This window comes from Pituophis catenifer, unplaced genomic scaffold, assembly GCF_029215685.1.
Source record: "Pituophis catenifer annectens isolate HBS135680 unplaced genomic scaffold, rPitCat1.0.hap2 SCAF_2, whole genome shotgun sequence".
In the NCBI taxonomy this organism is placed as follows: Eukaryota; Metazoa; Chordata; class Lepidosauria; order Squamata; family Colubridae; genus Pituophis; species Pituophis catenifer.
In genome coordinates, this window is record NW_027256882.1 from 62,039,913 (window position 1) to 62,060,264 (window position 20,352).

The following is a 20,352-nucleotide window of genomic DNA, read 5'->3' on the forward strand; positions in this document are numbered from 1 at the left end:
GGGGGGGAAAGCGCTCCGCCATCCTACGAAGCTCGGGTGGGCCGCCATTTATAACTACGCCACCAACTTGCGGCCGCCATTTTGAGACCATCAGGGCGGCCGCCATTTTGGAATCACCTCGTGGCAGCGCGGACCCTAATTAGAGGGCCGCAGCCTTTTCTCCGAGGTCTGGCTGGCTGAGTCTCTGTCCCGGTCTGGGCATTGACTCGGAGGAAGAAAGAAGGGGGGGAGGAGCATCACCAGTCTATCGCTCACCCCTTTTGCAGCCTTTTGTGCAAGGCTTGTCCTCTCTCCTGGGCAGAAACAGGGGTGCCCTTGGAATCAGCGTGGCAGGAGGACCAGCACTGCTTGTTGGGGCATAGTACATTGCCCAGAGCGGTAGCCAGACTATCAATTCAGCAATCAATTATCAATTAAGCAAGATTTCATCTAATCATTCAATTAATTAATCAAACAAGCTGATATCTATTAATTTCGTATTCAAAGCAGCCAGTCATCCAATCAATCAATTAATTATTCGAACAAGCATTTCTCCAATCAATTAATCAATTAATCAATTAATCAATTAATCAATTAATCAAGCAATCAATCATTGATTCATTATTTATTACTACAAATCTATCTGTCAATTAATTTATAATTACTATTCAACTTGGGCATTCTCACCATGGCGGACTGCTCGTTCTCCTCAGACAGTGATCAGGAGGTTAGCCCTGTCAGTTCTAAGTCCCGCAAGAAACAATCGGGCAAACACTCTGCGTCTGGCGGTCACAAGTCCCGCCACTCTAAGACCTCCTCTGCCGCTGATAAGGATGCTCTCAGGCGTCATAAGGCTTTGGAAAAACGATGTGAGAAGGCCAAGCAGGCGTCAGCGTCTTTAGTCCGTGGTGATGTGGGATCCGCCCAACAGGCTGTTCCTGTTCCTGACTTTTCGGAGCGGAGAGCGGTCCAATCCGGTTCCTTGGCTTGGCAGAAGGGCGTGTCCCAGTCGATGCCTGATGTTTCCTCAGCGGGTTTGGAGGCCTTTCCGCCCCCTCGGCGCCAACCTTCGGCCACTTTCACGCCCACAGCAGCGGGACTCCGAGAGGTGGACAATCCTCCGCCTCCGTCTCAGTTCGACTTCCAGACGATGTTGTCAACTGCGTTGGCTTCTATTATGGCGGCCGGAGCGCAAACAGCGGCCCAGACATCGGCGGCGGGGACTTCAAGCACGTTGGCCTCTTCAAGCTCTCGCAGGGCTCGATCCCCCTCGCCTCGTGAGTCTGTTTCGTCTGAGGGCTCGTGCCATGACGAGGAGGGCCCCGACGACCTCGAATTCTCTGAGGATGAAGGTCTGGTACCTGACACTCCAGCCTTCACGGGCTTGTTTCGTCCCTCACTATTTAAGTCCCTCCTTCACAAGGCTCGTTTGACTGCTAATTTGGGTTCGGTGGGAGCACAACCCCCGACAACCCCGTCTGAGACCGGTCCTCATGATGCCCTGTTTAAGCAAGTCAAGCAGGAGAAGGACTTTATTCCGTGCCCTCAACTGTTCGCGGATGTTCTGCAAGCGCCTTGGGCCCAACCAGGGTCGTCCACTGCACCAAGCAATTTAGATAAGAAACTATTCTGTGCGGCGCCCGAACTTGAAGCCATGTTGGACGTGCCCACTGTGGATGCACCGGTGGCGTCTCTCACTTCGCATTCGATGGTCTCATCTGATCCGCTGGAGGGGCTCAAATCGGAGGACAGGCGTACCGAATTGGCCTTTCGTAGGTCTCATCAAGCCGTGGCCTGGACTGTTAGAACTGCCACGGCTACTTCATTCTTCAATAGGGCCTCTTTGATCTGGTTGCGCCAACTTCAGGAACGACTCCCTCCAGAGGATACCCGCTTGCGCCACGATATTAACAAGATTATTGCAGCCACAGAGTATTCGGCGGATGCCTCGTTGAACTCTGTCAAGTTTGCATCGCAGGCGTTAGCGACTTCTGTCACATCGCGACGCCTTTTCTGGCTACGGCCATGGAAAGCCGATGTGAAAACCAAATGGAAGTTGGCGGCGGCCCCGTATAAAGCCCCGAACCTGTTTGGCACGGCATTGGAGCCGATTCTTGTGGAGGACAAAGACAAAAGCAAAATTATGCCCTCGTCCTTTCGCAGACAAGACAGGCGTTACACCCCTTACACGCAACGTCAGCCATTTCGTTCCTACTCGGGGCAGGGAGGCCCCTCGACTTACTGGCAGTCGTTCCAGGCTCCAGACCGCTTCTCCGACAGACAACGTTTCAGAGAGCGTGGCAGATCACAGTCCTCCTCCAAGCGCCCCTATCGTGGATCCACTTCTAGGCCCTTCAGAAGGGGCAAATGACTCACCGACTCCGGGACCAGTGGGAGGACGTCTCGGGGCCTTTTGTCATCGGTGGGCCCGGTCCACTCCGGACGAGTGGGTGCGTCGTACTATTTCGGAGGGCCTCGCAATCGAATTCACGGATCGGCCCCCACGACGGTTCATCCGGTGCCCAGTTTCCCTGTCCACAGACTCTCGCAGCCTGATGGTGGAAGAGATAGCACACCTGCTGGAGATCCGCGCGATAGAACCGGTTCCGTTGGACCAGCAGGGGACCGGCTTCTATTCGATACTATTTTTGGTTCCCAAAAGTTCGGGAGGGGTCAGAGACATTCTCAACCTCAAGGAGTTGAATCGGGCGGTACGTTACCATCGTTTCAAGATGCATTCTCTTCGGTCCATTCTGGCTTCTATTCACCAAGGGGACCTGATGCAGTCGGTGGATTTGCGAGAGGCTTACCTGCATGTTCTAGTGCTTCCTTCGCATCGACAGTTTCTGCGATTCGAGTATGCGGGCAGGCATTACCAGTATTGTGCGATGCCGTTCGGTCTTTCCTCGGCTCCCAGGACTTTCACCAAGCTGGTGGCGGTAGTGGCCGCGTCTCTCAGTACCGTTCCGGTGAGGGTGTTATGTTACCTGGACGACATTCTGATCCTGTCCTCGTCCAGGGCACAAGCGGCGCAAGACAGAGACAGGGTGCTTTCAGCGTTCCGAGAGCACGGATTCTCCATCAACTTGGACAAGAGCCAGCTCGTTCCCACGACCGTGATTCTACACCTCGGGACCCTGATAGACTCCGAGAAGGGTCAGGTTTTCCTGTCTTCAGAGAGGGCGAAAAACATCAAATCGCTTGTGGGCCAAGTGCTGACCCGGAGGAAGGCTCCTCTATTGACGCTGTCACATTTGTTGGGGAAGATGGTCTCGTGCTTCCGCGTTGTTCCGTGGGCACGCAGACATTCTCGTCCACTGCAATGGCTTCTTCTTCCATTCCAGAGAACAGGCAGTTCCAACTCCACAAGGACGGTGTTCGTGCCTCCGCGAGTCAGAATGTCACTGTGTTGGTGGACGTCGGCGGCCATCCTGCAAGGTTGCAGTTTCCTGGAACTAGACCGGGTCGTGATCACCACCGATGCCAGCCTCCATGGCTGGGGAGCCCACCTGGGTGCCCAGGTGGGCCAAGGCCAATGGTCTCCAGAGGAACGTGCACAGAGCATCAACCTATTAGAACTTCGAGCCATTCGTCTCGCCCTTCTGCATTTCCGGTCGCTGGTTTGGGGTCGTCATGTCCTGATTCTCACGGACAATACATCTGCCAAAGCGCACATAAACCGGGAAGGGGGGACGAAGTCACAGACGCTGATGCTCGAGTCGACACGTCTGTTCAACTGGGCGGAGAGGAATCTGGAGTCCATCCTCGCAGACCACATTTCCGGGGAAGCCAACACACGAGCGGATTGGCTCAGCAGGGAAGTGATAGACCAGGCCGAATGGCAGCTGCTTCCCAGTCTATTTCAGGAGATTTCTCTTCGCTTCGGACGGCCTCTGGTAGACTTGTTCGCCAGTCCGACCAACGCCCAACTTTCCCGGTTCATCACTCGGTATCCGACTCCAGCGGCAGAGGACACAAACGCTCTGCGGTGTCGTTGGCCAGCGGGTCTACTATATGCCTTCCCACCCGTCACTCTGATTCAGCAGGTGGTTCGCAAGATGATAGCGGAGAGGGCGGAGATATTACTGGTGGCTCCACATTGGCCCCGCAGGCCGTGGTTCGCGGATCTTGTGGAGTTTTCGGTGACAGACCCGTGGGTGATTCCTCCACATCGGATTGTGCTGTGTCAGGGGGCCATTCGTCATCCCGAGCCCCAATAGCTGCAGTTGGCCGTCTGGCATTTGAGCGCGTCCTCTTGAAGAAAGGCCGTTTGCCAGATACGGTGATTGGTACGATTCAGTCGGCCCGTCGACCATCCACGACGAGGATCTACGAAGCCACGTGGAGAGCCTTTTGCCGTTGGTGTGCGACCGCTCATGTGGATCCTACGTCTGCAACGGTTCAGGATGTCCTCATTTTTCTACAGGCGGGTTTGGAACGGGGTTTGTCTCCCGCCACTCTCAGGCGCCAGGTGGCGGCCCTGGCCACTGTGTTATCCTGTCCACCGTACACTTCCTTGGCTCATCATCCGTGGGTGAAGGGGTTCCTTCATGGAGCTACGAACCTGAGACCGCCTACGGTTCATCGTTATCCCTCTTGGGATTTATCTTTAGTTTTGCAGGCTCTCACTTTGTCTCCGTTTGAGCCGCTGGGTTCCACTTCACTTAAGTTTCTGTCGTTCAAAGTTGCATTTCTCCTGGCGATCACGTCGGCTAGACGCATTTCTGAGCTCGCTGCCTTATCCGTCAGGAAAGATTTGTGCATTTTTCATGCTAACACTGTGGTCCTGAGGATGGATCCTGCTTTTTTGCCCAAGGTTAACTCGTGGTTTCACCGGGCGCAGGAATTAGTGCTTCCGGATTTCTGCCCGTCGCCGAGACATCACCGGGAGGTTCTCTGGCACACTCTGGATGTGCACAGGGCGTTGAGACGTTACATGCGTAGGATGGCCGAGTTTCGGAAGACGGAAGCCCTATTTGTTTCGTTCCATCCTGCATCCATGGGTCAGAAAGTGTCGTCGACCACGATTGGTCGTTGGATTAAGGCCTGTATTGCTGCTGCTTATGAGAATCAGCGTCGTCCTGTTCCTGGGAACATTCTGCCTCATTCTACGCGGAGTGCGGCTACTTCAGCAGCCTGGGCTACCCAGGCTTCTGTGTTGGACATCTGTAGGGCGGCTTCTTGGACTTCCTTGTCGCCTTTCATAAGACATTACCGGATTGATGCCTACGCTTCGGCTGAGGCGTCTTTTGGCCGACGAGTTTTGCAAGCACTGGTGTCTGGGTCCTTTGAGTTGGATAGTGTTTTGCCCGACCCTGGAAGTTAGGCTTGGGTATGTCCCAATGCTGGAGTGTAGTAGCAGCGTTCTGGAAAATGGACATTGACTTACCTGAATGTCCTTTTTCGGAACGCTGCGTATACACTCCATTTCCCTCCCTTTCTTTGTATGTTGGCTTGTGGTGGTTTTGTGTTAATAAATTTTGTTGTAGTTCACCTGTGGTGTCTTCGTTCAAGACTGGGGATTCGGGTGCAAAAGGGGGCGTGGAGAGAGCACAGAGTGGGTAGATAAGTAAAAAAAGTTCTCTCAGTTGCTGTCAGATAAGAGGATTTTCCCAATGCTGGAGTGTATACGCAGCGTTCCGAAAAAGGACATTCAGGTAAGTCAATGTCCATTCTCTCCCCAAATGTGATTTACATTCTTTCAGAATTTCTAGAAAAATTACCTTCCTAGATATATAAAGTTTAACTGCTTGGTATTTGTGAGAGGATTAGAATTCTTGCATCATTTCGTTTTAACAGATTGCATTATTTTCCAGACTTGCAACAATACCAGTGATAGGAAGCATGCAGATTCTATATTGGAAAAATATGTGACTGAAATAGTGATGAGTATAGTTACTACTTTCTTCAGTTCTCCATTTTCAGACCAGAGCACAACTTTGCAGGTAAGAAGCCAAATTAGAAAACTAAACTAAGATATGCAAAACAAAATGAGATCTATGTTTCTTACTATGATACCCTATTTTGATCTTGGAACCACTTCTGATATTGCTCAGTTATAAATTATGTTGTTTTTCGAGTTGGAAATAATTTCTGGAAAGATTTCTGCCTTCTAATTTTTAATGTTTAGCATAATTTTTAGTAATGTTACAGAGCCATCTGCTGGTCATTTACTTGCTTTCCTAGGAGCAAATTCTGTTTAAAAAATATCATCTACATGGTATTTGTAGTCTAATTTATACACTGACATTATTGAAACATGACTTTTTTCATTGAAATTGAAATGATTGGCACTAACATTGACATTGACATTTCATTGAAATATCTTAACAAGTTTTACACAAGTAATAGAACTAGGTTTAAATACTGTAGGTTCCACCCACAGCTTCTGATAGATTTTATTCCCTATTTTAGGATAGGTATTTTAACTTTACTTGGTAATTTGAAAAACATTGCAATTGCTTCAGTAAGTAATAGCACAACTATGTACCCCAAAACTTCAAGGCAATTTGCTTTTAGAATGCTGTATCTCTGAGTTTCGCACTTTTCACTTTTCATGCTTGGTTGCTTAGCTTCAGACCAACTCTTCACATCTATAGACCTCTCTCTTTGTTACCTTCCTCTTTTCCTTGGATTGAAATGCACATATTCTTGGTGTCTTTTTAGACTCGTCAGCCAGTGTTCGTGCAACTTTTACAAGGTGTGTTTCGAGTGTATCACTGTAACTGGCTCATGCCCAGTCAAAAAGCATCAGTGGAAAGTTGTATCAGAGTACTTTCAGATGTAGGTAAGAAAACTATATTGATTTATTGATTTATTAATCCATTTTCTACCTGCTGCAATCTAAACAAATTAAGTGGATTAGGACAACCACCCCCAAAGCTTATGATAGTACAAAATATTCAATACTATAATAAATACTTAAGCCCACTTGCAACGATGACACGGCTTCATATCAAAAAACGCTCCAGAAATGTTTTATCTTCAGCTTCTTCTGGAAGGTGAATAATTTTGGAATTTTACTGGGGAGCCTTATGTAGGACTGTAATGATTAATCCACATAAGCTCTTTCTCTTCAATACATCTGTCTATCATAAATATCTCAGGGGCTGCCGCAAAGAAGAGTGAGTCAAGCTATTCTCCAAAGCACCTGACGACAGGACAAGAAGCAATGGATGGAAACTAATCAAGGAGAAAAGCAATTAGAACTAAGGAGAAATGTCTTGACAGTTAGACAATTAATCAGAGGAACAACTTGCCTCCAGAAGTTGTGGGTGCTCCAACACTAGAAGTTTTAAAGAAGAGATTTGTCTGAAATGGTACAGGGTTTCTTGCCTGAGCAGGGGGTTTGACTAGAAGATCTCCAAGGTCCCTTCAACTCTGTTATTCTAATTCTAAATTCTAATTCTAATCTTGCCATCAAATATTATTCCTTTTTTTTTCTTTTTTAAATTTGATTTATATGCTGCCCTTCTCCGGAGACTCAGGGTGGCTTACAATGCGTTAAGCAATAGCCTTCATACTTTTGTATATTTATACAAAGTCATTTTATTGCCCCCACAAACTGGGTCCTCAATTTACCTACCTTAGAAAGGATGAAAGGCTGAATCAAAAATGTAGGCTGGTGACCCCCAGGGGGAGAGCCTTCTCTGTGGGGGCACCTACCCTCTGGAATCAGTTGCCCCCAGAGATAAGGAGAATCCAAGACCTCAGTGCCTTCCACCGTGCCCTTAAAATTCACTTTTTCCAGCAAGCCGGGCTGGCTTAAGAAGAAATTTTTAAATTTTTTAAATGTTTTAATTGGTTTGTGATTTTTAAATTTTTGGGCCAAATTTATATATATTTTAATTGTTCTTAATATTTGTAGTTTATGTTCTTAATTCTGGCTGTGCACCGCCCTGAGTCCTTAGGGAGAAGGGCGGTATATAAATTGAAAAAAATAAAATAAAAAAATAAATAAAAACCTTGACCCTGGTGAGATTCGAACTTACAGTAATTGCAGACAGCTGGTGTTAATCACAATGCTTTCAGTCTGCTGAGCCACCAGGCCCGAACCAACTTTTCATTGGTTACTTTAAATTAAGGTGTTTTTGTTAATAATTTGAAAAAAATGAGCATCGGAACATATTTCTACAGATATTTTTCTATGGAACCGCAGCAGTCTAATCAAATATATGCTTTTTATTTTCACAATTAAGAGCATATATTAGGCTTGATAACTCTGTATTACCTTCGGTTATAGAAACTTGTTCTCTTGTGCAAATTGGGAAACAAAGCACAGGAACAGGCTGCGAGATATTCATGTTTGGCTTGGGTTTTCCTTTGGCATGTTTATTTCTCAAATTTAGATACCGCCCATCTCACTGTCTAAATGACTCTGAGCAGTTTACAGATGAAACTTTGGTTGGCCGTTATGGGTACAGAATCCTGGACTAAAAGGGTTTTGCCTAATAGAAGCTGCTATAGTGTACATGCAAACCCAGTGATATCAAAAACATGAACAAAAACATTTCTACAAATGTCAGTGTTGCCCATGTAAATTTGCCCTTTCATTTCTCAAGATGCAAATCTGGTTCATATCCTTCTGAAATGCATGTCATTGGCTAAACAAATGATAATACATTATATATTTCAGCAAAGAGCAGAGCGATTGCTATCCCAGTTGATCTTGACAGCCAGGTCAATAACCTTTTCCTGAAGTCTCACAATATAGTGCAAAAAACAGCAATGAACTGGAGGATGACGGCAAGAAACGCTGCTCGGAGAGATTCTGTGATGGCAGCGTCAAGGGATTATCGTAATATCATTGAGAGGTTGCAAGTGAGTATAATATCAATACCTGCTTGTAAGCATTCAGCGGATGTGTGGTTTGTATGAAGAAATAGCATGTCATCCCTTTGAGTGTTCTGCCCCAGCTCCAGATTTCCGAGGATATTGACACACACCAACGATCCTTATCAAATTTATTAAGTAACAAGAATAAACAAGACCGGCAAAGGTTGGCAACCAGCCCAGAAAACAAGATATGATAAACCAAAATACTCTGATAATAATACAAGTTGTTTCCAGCAAGAACACACTAGCTGCGTCGACTTAAATAGGCTAAGGGAGTGGCCAATTATCCTCAAGCCTTACTCTTGAGGAGACCTCCTCCTCCTGAGTAGCCATTCCTGCCTTTTGGCAGCCCTGCGTGCTCAAGCATTGAGGAGAGGCTCCTCCACTTCGCTCTCTCCACTTGAAGGAGCCTCTGGAGGTTCTGAAGGCCCTGGCTGAGTCTCTGCCTCTGGCACCACATCCTCTTCAGCCTCCTCGCTGTCCAACACGAGCGCCAGCTGTGCAGGCTGCTGGTGTGACACCACACCAGCCTCCTCATTGTTGGGATCAGCCACAATCCGCGCAGGCCGCTGGCGGGCCACAACATTGAGGTAGTCCAGGCAACAAGCACCAACTGTGAATACTGCCTTTATTGTAAAGTTAGAGTAACAGAATCTTGCAAGACTGAAACTAAATCTCCCTCCTTCAACTTCTGAAATGTTTGCCATGCTCCTAATCCTCTAGACCAGGGGTGTCGAACTCAATTTCATTGAGAGCTGCATCAGGGTTGTGTTTGACCTCAGGGGGACAGAGTAGGCATGGCCAGGGTGGGTGTGGCTAGCTCGATGTCACTCATGTCGGGGGTGCCTGTCGTGGCCCAAGGACTCTGCCAGAGAAAATGGGCTCCTAAGCTCCGTTTTCGGCTCCAACGGGCTCCTGCAATCCTCTGCCAGCGAAAATGGAGCTCGGGAGAGCTGCATGTGGCCCTCCCAAGCTCTGTTTTCATTGGCAGAGGCACGGTGGGCCAGTCTTCTGCTGTTTCCAGGGTGGCCCTGCGGGCCAGATCTAAGCACCCTGCGGCCGGATCCAGGCCCCAGGCCTTGAGTTTGACACCCCTGCTCTAGACTAAGCTGCCTTTTATCTGATCTTTACCTAGTCTCCGTCTCTCCGTGTTTTTGACTTTTGCTTAATATTGAAAATAACTGCCTTCTAGAAGTTCATAAGGATCTGAACTGAATATATGTCTTTCAATGGAAGCTGGATACTGATGTCTTATACAAATGGGGCTGATCAAATTGTGGTTATCTCAGTAGTTATACACAAAACATTTCACTGGAGAAGCTCCTAATTAAGGCTGTAATCAATCGTGCTCAATTCTAGGTCATTTCATTGCATTTATGTTCCTCAGCCCTTCAACTCCTATATTCACCTCAGTCTTCTTTCAACTGTTTTTTCCCCTGTATTTTCTCTTTTCCATTGCCCATCTTATTTTGGCGACACAATGTTTTCACTTCTGGTATGTAATAAATGCTATTAATATTAGTAGAAAATGCCTATTTTGATGTTTATAATGTCCATTTACAGATTTTAGTAAGCAAATGTTCGCAGTGTTGTGTTGTAAGTACTTAGTGTTTGTAACCTTAAAGAAACCTATTTCTATTAACAGTGAGAAGAGAAATGTGGAAACAATGAAATCTGTCTCTGCAGGTTCCCATTATAATGTATTAATCTTGTTTTAATTAATTTAATTAATTAAATTCTCATTTTATTGGCATAATTGTTTTTAAAAAGTACTTGTCTGTATACTTTGTCCATGTAAGTTTCAAACTAAATATACACTAAATATACTTCAGGATATAGTATCAGCTTTGGAAGATCGCTTACGGCCACTGGTCCAAGCTGAATTGTCTGTATTGGTGGATGTCCTTCATAGACCAGAACTGCTGTTCCCAGAAAATACAGATGCTAGAAGGAAATGTGAAAGTGGAGGTTTTATCTGCAAGTAAGTTGAGGGTCAGCATTTTCTTTATTATTTTAAAACAATTCTTGCTCTCTTCTAAGCTGTTACTATAGGTTAGGGCAGTGTTTCTGAACCTTGGAAGCTTGAAGATGGGTGGACTTCAACTCCCAGAATCCCCTAGCCAGCGCTGCTGGCTGGGGGATTCTGGGAGTTGAAGTCCACCCATCTTCAAACTACTAAGGTTGAGAAACATTGGGTTAGGGTATATTGATCTTATTTTGCTATCAATTTGTTATCATGCTTTCTTTCTGTTCTTTTGTAAGATTCTAGTAGCTTTCCATCTGCTGTTACTGAAGCTGGTACTAATGGCTTTTGGAAGCAGAAAGTAATTTTAATAAAATTGTACTACAGATCATGTGCCATTACACAGTACTTAATGACTGGATTCATATTTTGCATTAGTCATTGTTTGTTTAAGCCACAACAGCATCATTCACACCATATGCTAAACCAATCATATACAAACCACATTGTAGATTAGCATGTTATGTGAATCAGGCCTTGGTGTCCATCTTATTTATTTAGAAAATGACAATATTATTTATTTATTTATTTAATATAATTTGTATGCCGCCCTATCTCCGTAGGACTCAGGGCGGCTCACAACAAATAAAAACAAACCCAATAGAACATAAAATACATAAATATGCAAATTTAAACATAGATTAAAACCCATTAAAATAATCAAAAACCCTCTCAGTCCAGGCTGGGCAAAGTGAACAGCCATGTTTTTATTAGGAATATTAGGTAGGAATCTCTCAATCCTGTTAGAAAATATGTGTGACATCATAATGTGGCGTATTAAGTTTTCTCATCCTCTTGATGTAAAAATGCAGCATGCTATTTATATTTGCTGGACTGCATGGAATCTTGTCAAGAAAACATAAGAATGATTTCTTCTGTTAGCAACCACAAATATCTGGTAAAATTTATCCTTCGTTTAAGTATGAGGATCCTGGTTAAGTTTTGCTAGTGAATGTAACAAATGCTCCGTTTTGAAAAATATGTTTATTCCTAATTTTAAAACATTTTGTTAGGAATGAATTAATGCTTTCTTCAGAAATCCTTGTAAAATATAACAATGTGTTGTAGTTTTTTGTTTCTGATCTACCATCTCAGAACCTCCTAGTTCTTAAGCCATGAGAAGCAACGTGTATTTTATGAAATAAGCTACAAATATTGTTGTTCCATGACAGAACTGCTTAATGTTAGTTCATTTATTCCATGTTTGTGCAACTTTATTTTCTCAGAGCAGATTATACTGCACTTCAAAGCTTTCTATGTAGAAGGGGTATGGAACAAAGTTTATTTATTGCTTCACATATATATCTGAAAAAACTATGCTTTGAAGGGGAAAAAATAATAATATGGTTGTCTTTTGGACAATTGTTTTTTTCTATCACCTTTAATGCAAATATCTACAAATGCCTTCCTAATTGAGTAGACATTCTAGTTCTGAAACCAACTGTGATCAATTGGTTGTTTTCAGGTTAATAAAACATACTAAGCAGCTGCTGGAAGAGAATGAGGAGAAACTTTGTATTAAAGTATTACAGACACTCAGGGAAATGATGACCAAAGATAGAGGCTATGGAGAGAAGGTACTTTGATTTATAGTCTACTGTTTTGTCTTTTATTCTGCCTTTTCTTTTCTTTTCTTTTCTTTTCTTTTCTTTTCTTTTTGCAGCGTAGTTGAAGAAATGGCAGTATGGATTCTTTATTATTGTTGCACTTATTTTTTAAAGTTGAAAACAATGGCATACACAACTGAATTGCTTATTATTTCCAGTTCATTTTAATAGGACAACAGACTTCTAAATTCTGCAGCATCTCTTTTCTTCACCATTGAGGATAATGGATTATATATTACTTAAGTATATTATATATTGCTTATTTGGAATGGTGTGGTGGCCTAGAGGCGAAGACAGTCACCTCCCACTTGGAAGGTTGAGAGTTCAATCCTAGGCAGTGACAGATGTTTCTCTCTCAGGGCACAAAGAGAAAATATCTGCTGTGAATTCTGCATAAGCATCAGGAAGGGCATCTGGCCAGTAAACATTCAGTTCCATTCAGTTACCCCGATAAAAGGGATTACAGGGTCATAAAAATACTAAATAGCTTTTAATCACTTTGGTAACAGAACATCATTAATAGAAAGAAGAAATCTTGTTGTTTTGAGGGTTGTGGTCTAGGCATTTTTTGTCTTCAAAATTTGCTTTTTAGCTCATTCAATAAACAAATTTTGAAGAGGCAGAAATATGCAACCACTAACCCTCCAGATATCTATTTACAAACCAGTTAAGCTCCAGTTTAAAATCTGGAGGATTATAGATTCCCCATCTCTGTATTCATTCAATTGTAGATAATCTAATCTCATACTGATGCTCAGGAACCTGACATTTTTTTTTTTAAATTTGATTTATATGCCGCCCTTCTCCGGAGACTCAGGGCGGCTTACAATGCGTTAAGCAATAGCCTTCATACTTTTGTATATTTATACAAAGTCAGCTTATTGCCCCCACAAACTGGGTCCTCATTTAACCTACCTTAGAAAGGATGGAAGGCTGAGTCAACCTTGAGCCTGGTAAGATTCGAACCTGCAGAAATTGCAGGCAGCTGTGTTAATAACAGGGTGCATTAAACCACTGTACTACCAAGGCTCTTCCAAAATGGATTCTTTTTTTACTTATTGATAGAAAACATGTCTTATATAAACCTTATGGATATATAAGCCTAGGAGACTAGCATTTATTCCAGTACAGGTTTGCATAAGAAGTGTTGGCACTTATAAAAGCACCAGCATAAATGACATTACCAAAATTCTTCACTGGCTGAAATGAAAAATAAATGAGGTGGAAAAGATATCGCATTTTCTTATCAGGTCTGAGCAACACCTAGTCCCGGCAGACATTCTCCCATCTACTTTCCTATATTGTTAAGGGCATGGATGTGCAGAAAGGGTGGCATGGGGGTTTGCTTCCCTTCGTTATTGCCGCAGAAAACCAAGTTAGGTATCCTAGGAAATTGGGAACAATGCATTAGCTTAAAGCAGCTGAAGTTGAGAACTATATCTCCCATGACACCCTGTCATGCTGCTGCTATGGGAGAGGAGAAAAACAAAACTATCCAGTCTTATCCCTGTGTTTGCTGCTGATTGGATGGGCAGTAAAGACAAATGGGAGCGTTTATTGGCCTTAAAATTTAAGGCTCGTCATATCAAGGCGTATTTTCTCCCAAGAAATGTAATCTGACTGCTGTAAGTATAAAGGAGATGGCTAAATAACTCTGGGTTGAATGGCTCGATAAATCAATTCATGTTGCCTTTTGACAATTTCCCTTTTGTCCTGAAATTGTGGTGGCCCAAAGAGTTCCACAGAGGTAGAAGAATATATGCCCAAGTTGATTGGAGAACCAATGAATAGAGTTAAATGACCTGACATGACATATGCAAAAAAAAAAAACCAGCAACCTCATCTAACTGGATGAATTCTAGCTCTATGTGCACTTGTGATAAAAGAGTCATGATAAACAAATTATATTGAACTACCCAATCATTTAACTTTTATGTGACAGAAAAACAATCAAAGAATAATATCTAGGGAAAAAAAGTGACAGAAATGTTTTCTAAGAAATCTTAATTATTGATCTGTTAAGCTGGAAAGGACTTAAGCCATCAAGTTATTTGCAGAAAGTAGCAAAACGGTATTTTGGCAAAAAAAAAAAAAAAATCTCTCTGAACACATGAATGTGGTAATCCCAAACCAGGGGTGAAATGCTACCGGTTCAGACCAGTTCGGACGAACCGCTAGTAATAAAGCTACCGGTTCAGGCGAACCGATAATAAAAAAATGCTACCGGTTTGAATGAACCGGTATTTCGACGATCAGCTGTGCAACACGATTTATAATTGCTAGAAAGCAGGAAATCCTGCTAATCTAAATCACACGGCACAGCTGTCCCCCCCCCCACCCACTGTTCTACTTACCTTAGAAAAGGCTTCTTAAGCCTTCTTTTTCAGCTCTGCACGGTAGCACCTGTGGTGTGCATGCATGCAAAACGCGTGTTTGAAGCACACCGCGCATGTGTGCACACAGCGAACCAGTAGCAGATCTCAAACGATTTCACTACTGTCCCAAAAACTCTAAAGGGAACCCAAAGGTGCTTTTTCAAGAGGCAAAAGAAAGCACCTTTGGGACAACCCTGAGCTGGATGACTGAGAATCTCGATAGACACTCTAAAGGGAAGTTGCTATGAAAATCTGTAAATCTGTTCTAAGGCCCTTAGGTAGTGAAAAGCAAGAGGCAAATCAACAGGTCATATTGCTAATGGAGATCTAAGTGCACTTTAGGATCTCAGAAGCAACCCAGAACAGCTGTGTATATATTAGGAGGCTCTCTAAAATGAACTGCTTTTAGTTTACAGAGAAGGGTATTTATACATTTCACACTTTTCATAAACAGTTGTCTGGAACATGTCTAGTTTAATCAGCCGTCTAAGATTGAGCCAATGCCCAATATTTAAAATGCATTTCCTTAAAGTTCCCAACAGAAGAGAATCAGAAGATCAGTTAGGAAGGGACAGTTTTCTTTTATATTTGTTTACTCCCGCAGTTGTAACTGTGACTGGTGATCATAAATGTCAATTTAAGCTTTAAAGAGAACATAGATATGGCTCAATGAAAGAACGTATTCACAACTGCAGCCTTTCTGAGTCTTAGCCATGCTCAAATGAAGGCAGTCACCTATGCAGATGGCCCTTTTCCTTTCCTTTCTAGCTACCACAACTGAAAAATAGTTTTGTTTGTGTGTTACACGGATGCTTCACTAGGAGCTCCTGATACCTTGAAGCTCCAAGGTTATGAGAAGAACAATTTGAAGCTCCATGCAATTAGTATGGAAAAACCTCTAAGAAAAACAGTTAATGAGCAGAAATGTTCATAGGAGATGGGGAGAGGGGTGTCAAAATGGAAAAGAAATGATATCAAGATTGATATGAAAACTAACATGGCATCTCACATTGGCAGCAATCTACTTTCATTCTTTGCAGGAAGAAAAGAATACACACCAATTGTGCGGCTAACCATTTAGCTAATTTTCAACCTGATTCTGCTTTATCAAAGTATAAACCTACTATATTGTGTGCTTCTTTGAATTTATTTAGAAATAATAATTACTATTTTTTTTCTTGAAACATATTTATTTCACTTAATTATTTGTATGAAATGTTATTCTAATTTTTTTTCACTGGCTGATGAAAAAGTGCAAACAAATTTACCCAAGTAAACTGATCAGTGTACCCTTTAAAACAAGTTTGTTGAATGTGGATTTTGGTGTTCTTGCTGACTGCGATTTGTTTTTATATCAAGAAAAAACAACATTTCCCCAGGTACCTGGAAATCTGAGCTGCAGTTTTATTCTGAATATACAGATGAAATTAAATTGTTATGTTTGTTGTACACAGAGGTTCCATGAGTTGCATTGTACTGAATCAAGCCAATGAGCAATCTGTATGAAGTAAGGAAGAAATATGCCCTGAGACTCTCAGAAGGATGGATTGATTATATTAATTTTTAATACAGAGTTTACAAACTACCAAGTGGCTATGGGTTATTGGGAGTATGCTTCCAGCATCTATTCAGTCTAATAATATTAAAACTAGATGTTTTGGGATAAGATACTATAGAAATGGTACCATAGGGCAGTGGTCCCCAACCCCCGGTCCGCGGACCGGTGCCGGGCCGTGAAGTACCTGGCACCGGGCCGCGCAGCGGCCGGGGGACAGGAACGCTTCAGCACAAAGGCTCCTGGGCCGTGCGCAATGGGCCTGCGCAAAGGCTCAGGCTCCTGGGCCGTGCGCAATGGGCCTGCGCAAAGGCTCCTGGGCCGTGGCCCCACCCCTGCGCGCGCTCAGCGGGCCGCGGCCCCACCCCTGCGTGCGCTCAGCGGGCCGCGGCCCCACCCCTGCGCGCGCTCAGCGGGCCGCGGCGATAAAAAGGTTGGGGACCACTGCCATAGGGGGCTACACAATATCCAATCCCAAGACACCTGGTTTTACTATTATTAGACATAGTGGATATCAGGGTTCCAATAAACCCCCCCCCCAAAAAAAAAGACTCAGAGGCCAGAAGTTCCTCAAAGTTCCATTTAATTAGAGATGTCATATTGACACATCTGGGAAAACCTGAATCTGAAAGCTTCCAGGTTTTCCCCACCCAACAGAAAGTCCAAGTTCCTTTCCCTGCCCATCACATGGTCCAATCAATGCACCATCCCAACTGAAGATGCCTCCCAGTCACACCACTCCAGGTGCTGGCCGAATGTCCTTGACTCTCAGAGAAAGGAATGTTATTATGGCTAGATATCTCCACCATTCTATGCAATCCCCTCTCCCAGTTTCCCACAGCACTAAGTGTGGCAGCCCTGAAGATCCAAAGAAAAAGATGGCCTCCATAGCTGACAAGGATGCTGAAAGCATCCTCCTAATACAGGTACTCCTTGACTTCAACCACGATTGGTTGTGTTAAGTTTCTGTTGTTAAGTGAGACATTTATTAAGTGAGTTTTGCCCCATTTTGCTACCTTTCTTGCCATGATGGTTAAGTGAATCACTGCAGTTGATAAATTAGTAATCTGGCTTTCCCATTGACTTTGCAAAAGGCGATCATATGACCTTGGGACACAGCCACGGTCAAGAATATGGACCAGTCACCAAGCATCTAGATTTTGATCACATGATAATGGGGATGTTTCAAAGCTGTAACTCTGAAAAACGGTCACAAGTCACTTTTTTCAGTCAGTACTATTGTAAATTGAGGTCTATTCTGTAACCTGTAGCCACTTGATAGTTTGTACACTAACTATAGTAAAAATAGTATATTATAATCAGTTAATTGTCTCACTGAAAAGTTTACATACTTTAAAAAAAAGTTATATGAAACAACAAGGAATATTAATGCTTAATGATACAGGGGTGTAAAATAGGGGTGTACAGCCATATTTTTCAAGACACAGTTAGGTTTATCCATATCTGATAAAGGATCATATGTCGTGCTAACATAGGCTAGTATGTCAAATATATTTATATTTAGTGTTGTATTCAGGAGAGAGGATGAGGGTTTATTTTTATCAACAATCTTACAAAAAATCTGGGTTGAAAGAGTGGAAATTATGATTCTCGGTGTCTATAATTATTTGCCATTTCTCTTTCATTAATATTTATTTCCAATTTCTTTTTGTCTCCCTCTTGTTTTTCTTTTTAGCTGATTGCACTTGCTGACTTGGATAATGCTGAGGTTTTGAATTTCTTACTTTATTGTTTCTTTAGTCTTCCCTGGTGGTATCCTGAAGTCAGTAGCCATGTAGTATGTCGTGCTGTCTTGTCGGTGTTTATGTATTGTGGTTCTGACATTTGTGCTAGTGATATAGTGGAGTGTAACTTGTCATGCCGTGAACTATTTAATTTTAATTGTGTATTTTGTTTTCCTCCAAGAGTATTGTCTGAACATATTTTTGTATTCAGTCATGGTGTTCCTTCAAATGGTAGAACACTGAATGGATGACTTTCCAATGCAATATAAATGAAGACATTTAAACATTTCACATTCTGTTGTGTAAGAATTCTTTGAACTTAGAATTGTTACTGTGCAAAGATGAGGCAATCAAATCTTGAATCTCGAATTTGCCACTCTGTACAATTGAAAGAAAAGATGGCACATAGAATTAAATGCTGTTTTGTGTAGTTTGCCTAGTTAATTTTTTTATGGCAGTTTAATTTCTATAAATCAGCAGTTAAAAGTCTGCTATGATCTATAGTTGTTTCTTCTAACTGAACATATGATCCTAAGACATACATGGGAATATGTATTCTTTCTTTGCAGTTAGACTATCTGACACTAGAGAGTATGCACTTTCTAACACAGAGAAGTAGAAACAATGGTTTGCACGTTCTCCATACATGGCCCATTGATTAGCTCAAGTTAGCTTTGTCTTTGCTCTGCTGGATTTTCTACCGTCAAAATTCCACTCATTGTTTATAACCATCATTAACATATGATCAGATGCTGCTCCATGAAGATATTAGTATCAGAGATTTTGGATTTTTTTGGTATTACAAATATCGTGGGAAAGAGCATAAATTAGGTGGAGTAGTTGGTCAAGTACTTCAGTACTTTGTTTTATTTTACTGAATTTTGTCAACTAAAACTAATTCTCTTTTAAAGTTGTTTTATTGTCTCCAGAGTAATTTAAACCAAACTCATTTAGCTTCAGGGTGTCGAGAAGTACACTATATTACGAACCTGTGAACATATACGTGGAATTTAAGCTGTTTGTTTTTACTTAGATTATCTGTCAAATGAAATGGCTTTCACATATTCTGACTGGTTTTGCATTAAATCAGGATTGAGATCAAGCCCAGTTTAGAATTTAGCCCTTGATTAGCAGTGAAAACTTTGTTGGCTGATTTCAGTGGAAGGATTCCATGCTAGCAGCAGGTGTGTTTATAAATATAGGAAATGAACACTATCTGTTTATTAAAAGTGTCTTCTGGCAGGAGTTTGCATTCCCTGAAACTTTTCTGAGGAAGCACAGTGTTTTCTTTTTCCACCAGCCAATTTACAAACACATGGCATAAAGAAAGAAATGCCTTTTTAAAACTCATATTCTGGGTCCAGTGAGCTTCTACTATTAAGGAGAAGAATAAGAACATTACAGTTCTTCCAGAGGAAAAACATGCTTGTGATTGTGACGCATGTTTCTGCAAAAGTTGTGTTTCTTCAAGAGGAATTAGAGATAAAGTGGGCTTTTTGTAACCATTTTGTTAAAAATGACACTTTAAAAGTAAAGTGCATACTGAAATGCTCTGGATAAATTTATTATTAAACCAAACTGGTGTGTGAGAGAAAATGAAAAACAAAAATACAGTAATTCTTTAAAAAAAAAAAAAACAGGGCAGAAATATTTAATTTCATTCTTAGAACTGGTCAAGATTTATAATACAGTACTTCTCAAACACAGCTCCTGAAAAAGTAGCTGAGTTTTATTCATCTGAATGTTTCAAGTATTCTTAAGTGCCAAAAAAGTATTAAATAAGATACTGTCTCTCTCAGTCTCTCACACCAACTTACTTAGTAAAGGATGTTTGGAAATTACAAGAAATTTATAGCTTTTTCAGAAAGAGAAAAGGAAGACTTACCCTGTTTTCCCAAAAATAAGACCTCCCCAGATAATAAGCCCAATTGGGCTTTTGAGCGCATGCGCTAAAATAAGCCCTCCCTGAAAATAAGCCCTCCCCCAAAATATTTAAACACATGCGCAGCCGGTCCCTGCCATTTCCTCTGGTTAGGGTTAGGGAGACAGAGCTGGAAATCAGGTAAGACGGCAAGAAGAACCCCGTCTTGCTCCACACGCCCCAAAATAATAAGACCTCCCTGAAAATAAGGCCAAGCACATATTTTGGGGTTCAAAAAAATATAAGACAGGGTCTTATTTTAGGGGAAACACGGTATTAGCCAAAACTTTCTCTTCTTCATAACCGACCTTT

The 20,352-nt window shown here is 42.6% G+C and overlaps 1 protein-coding gene across 1 annotated transcript in view; it reads left to right on the top strand.

Annotated features, from left to right (window-relative positions):
* ITPR1 (inositol 1,4,5-trisphosphate receptor type 1) overlaps positions 1 to 20,352 on the top strand; it is a 282,837-nt gene that overhangs the window by 170,790 nt on the left and 91,695 nt on the right. Inside the window, exons 34-39 of the mRNA XM_070933575.1 lie at positions 5,796 to 5,924; positions 6,646 to 6,766; positions 8,615 to 8,799; positions 10,647 to 10,795; positions 12,303 to 12,414; positions 18,071 to 18,103. Coding sequence (XP_070789676.1) covers positions 5,796 to 5,924; positions 6,646 to 6,766; positions 8,615 to 8,799; positions 10,647 to 10,795; positions 12,303 to 12,414; positions 18,071 to 18,103 — 729 coding nt within the window. The remainder of the gene's footprint in view (positions 1 to 5,795; positions 5,925 to 6,645; positions 6,767 to 8,614; positions 8,800 to 10,646; positions 10,796 to 12,302; positions 12,415 to 18,070; positions 18,104 to 20,352) is intronic.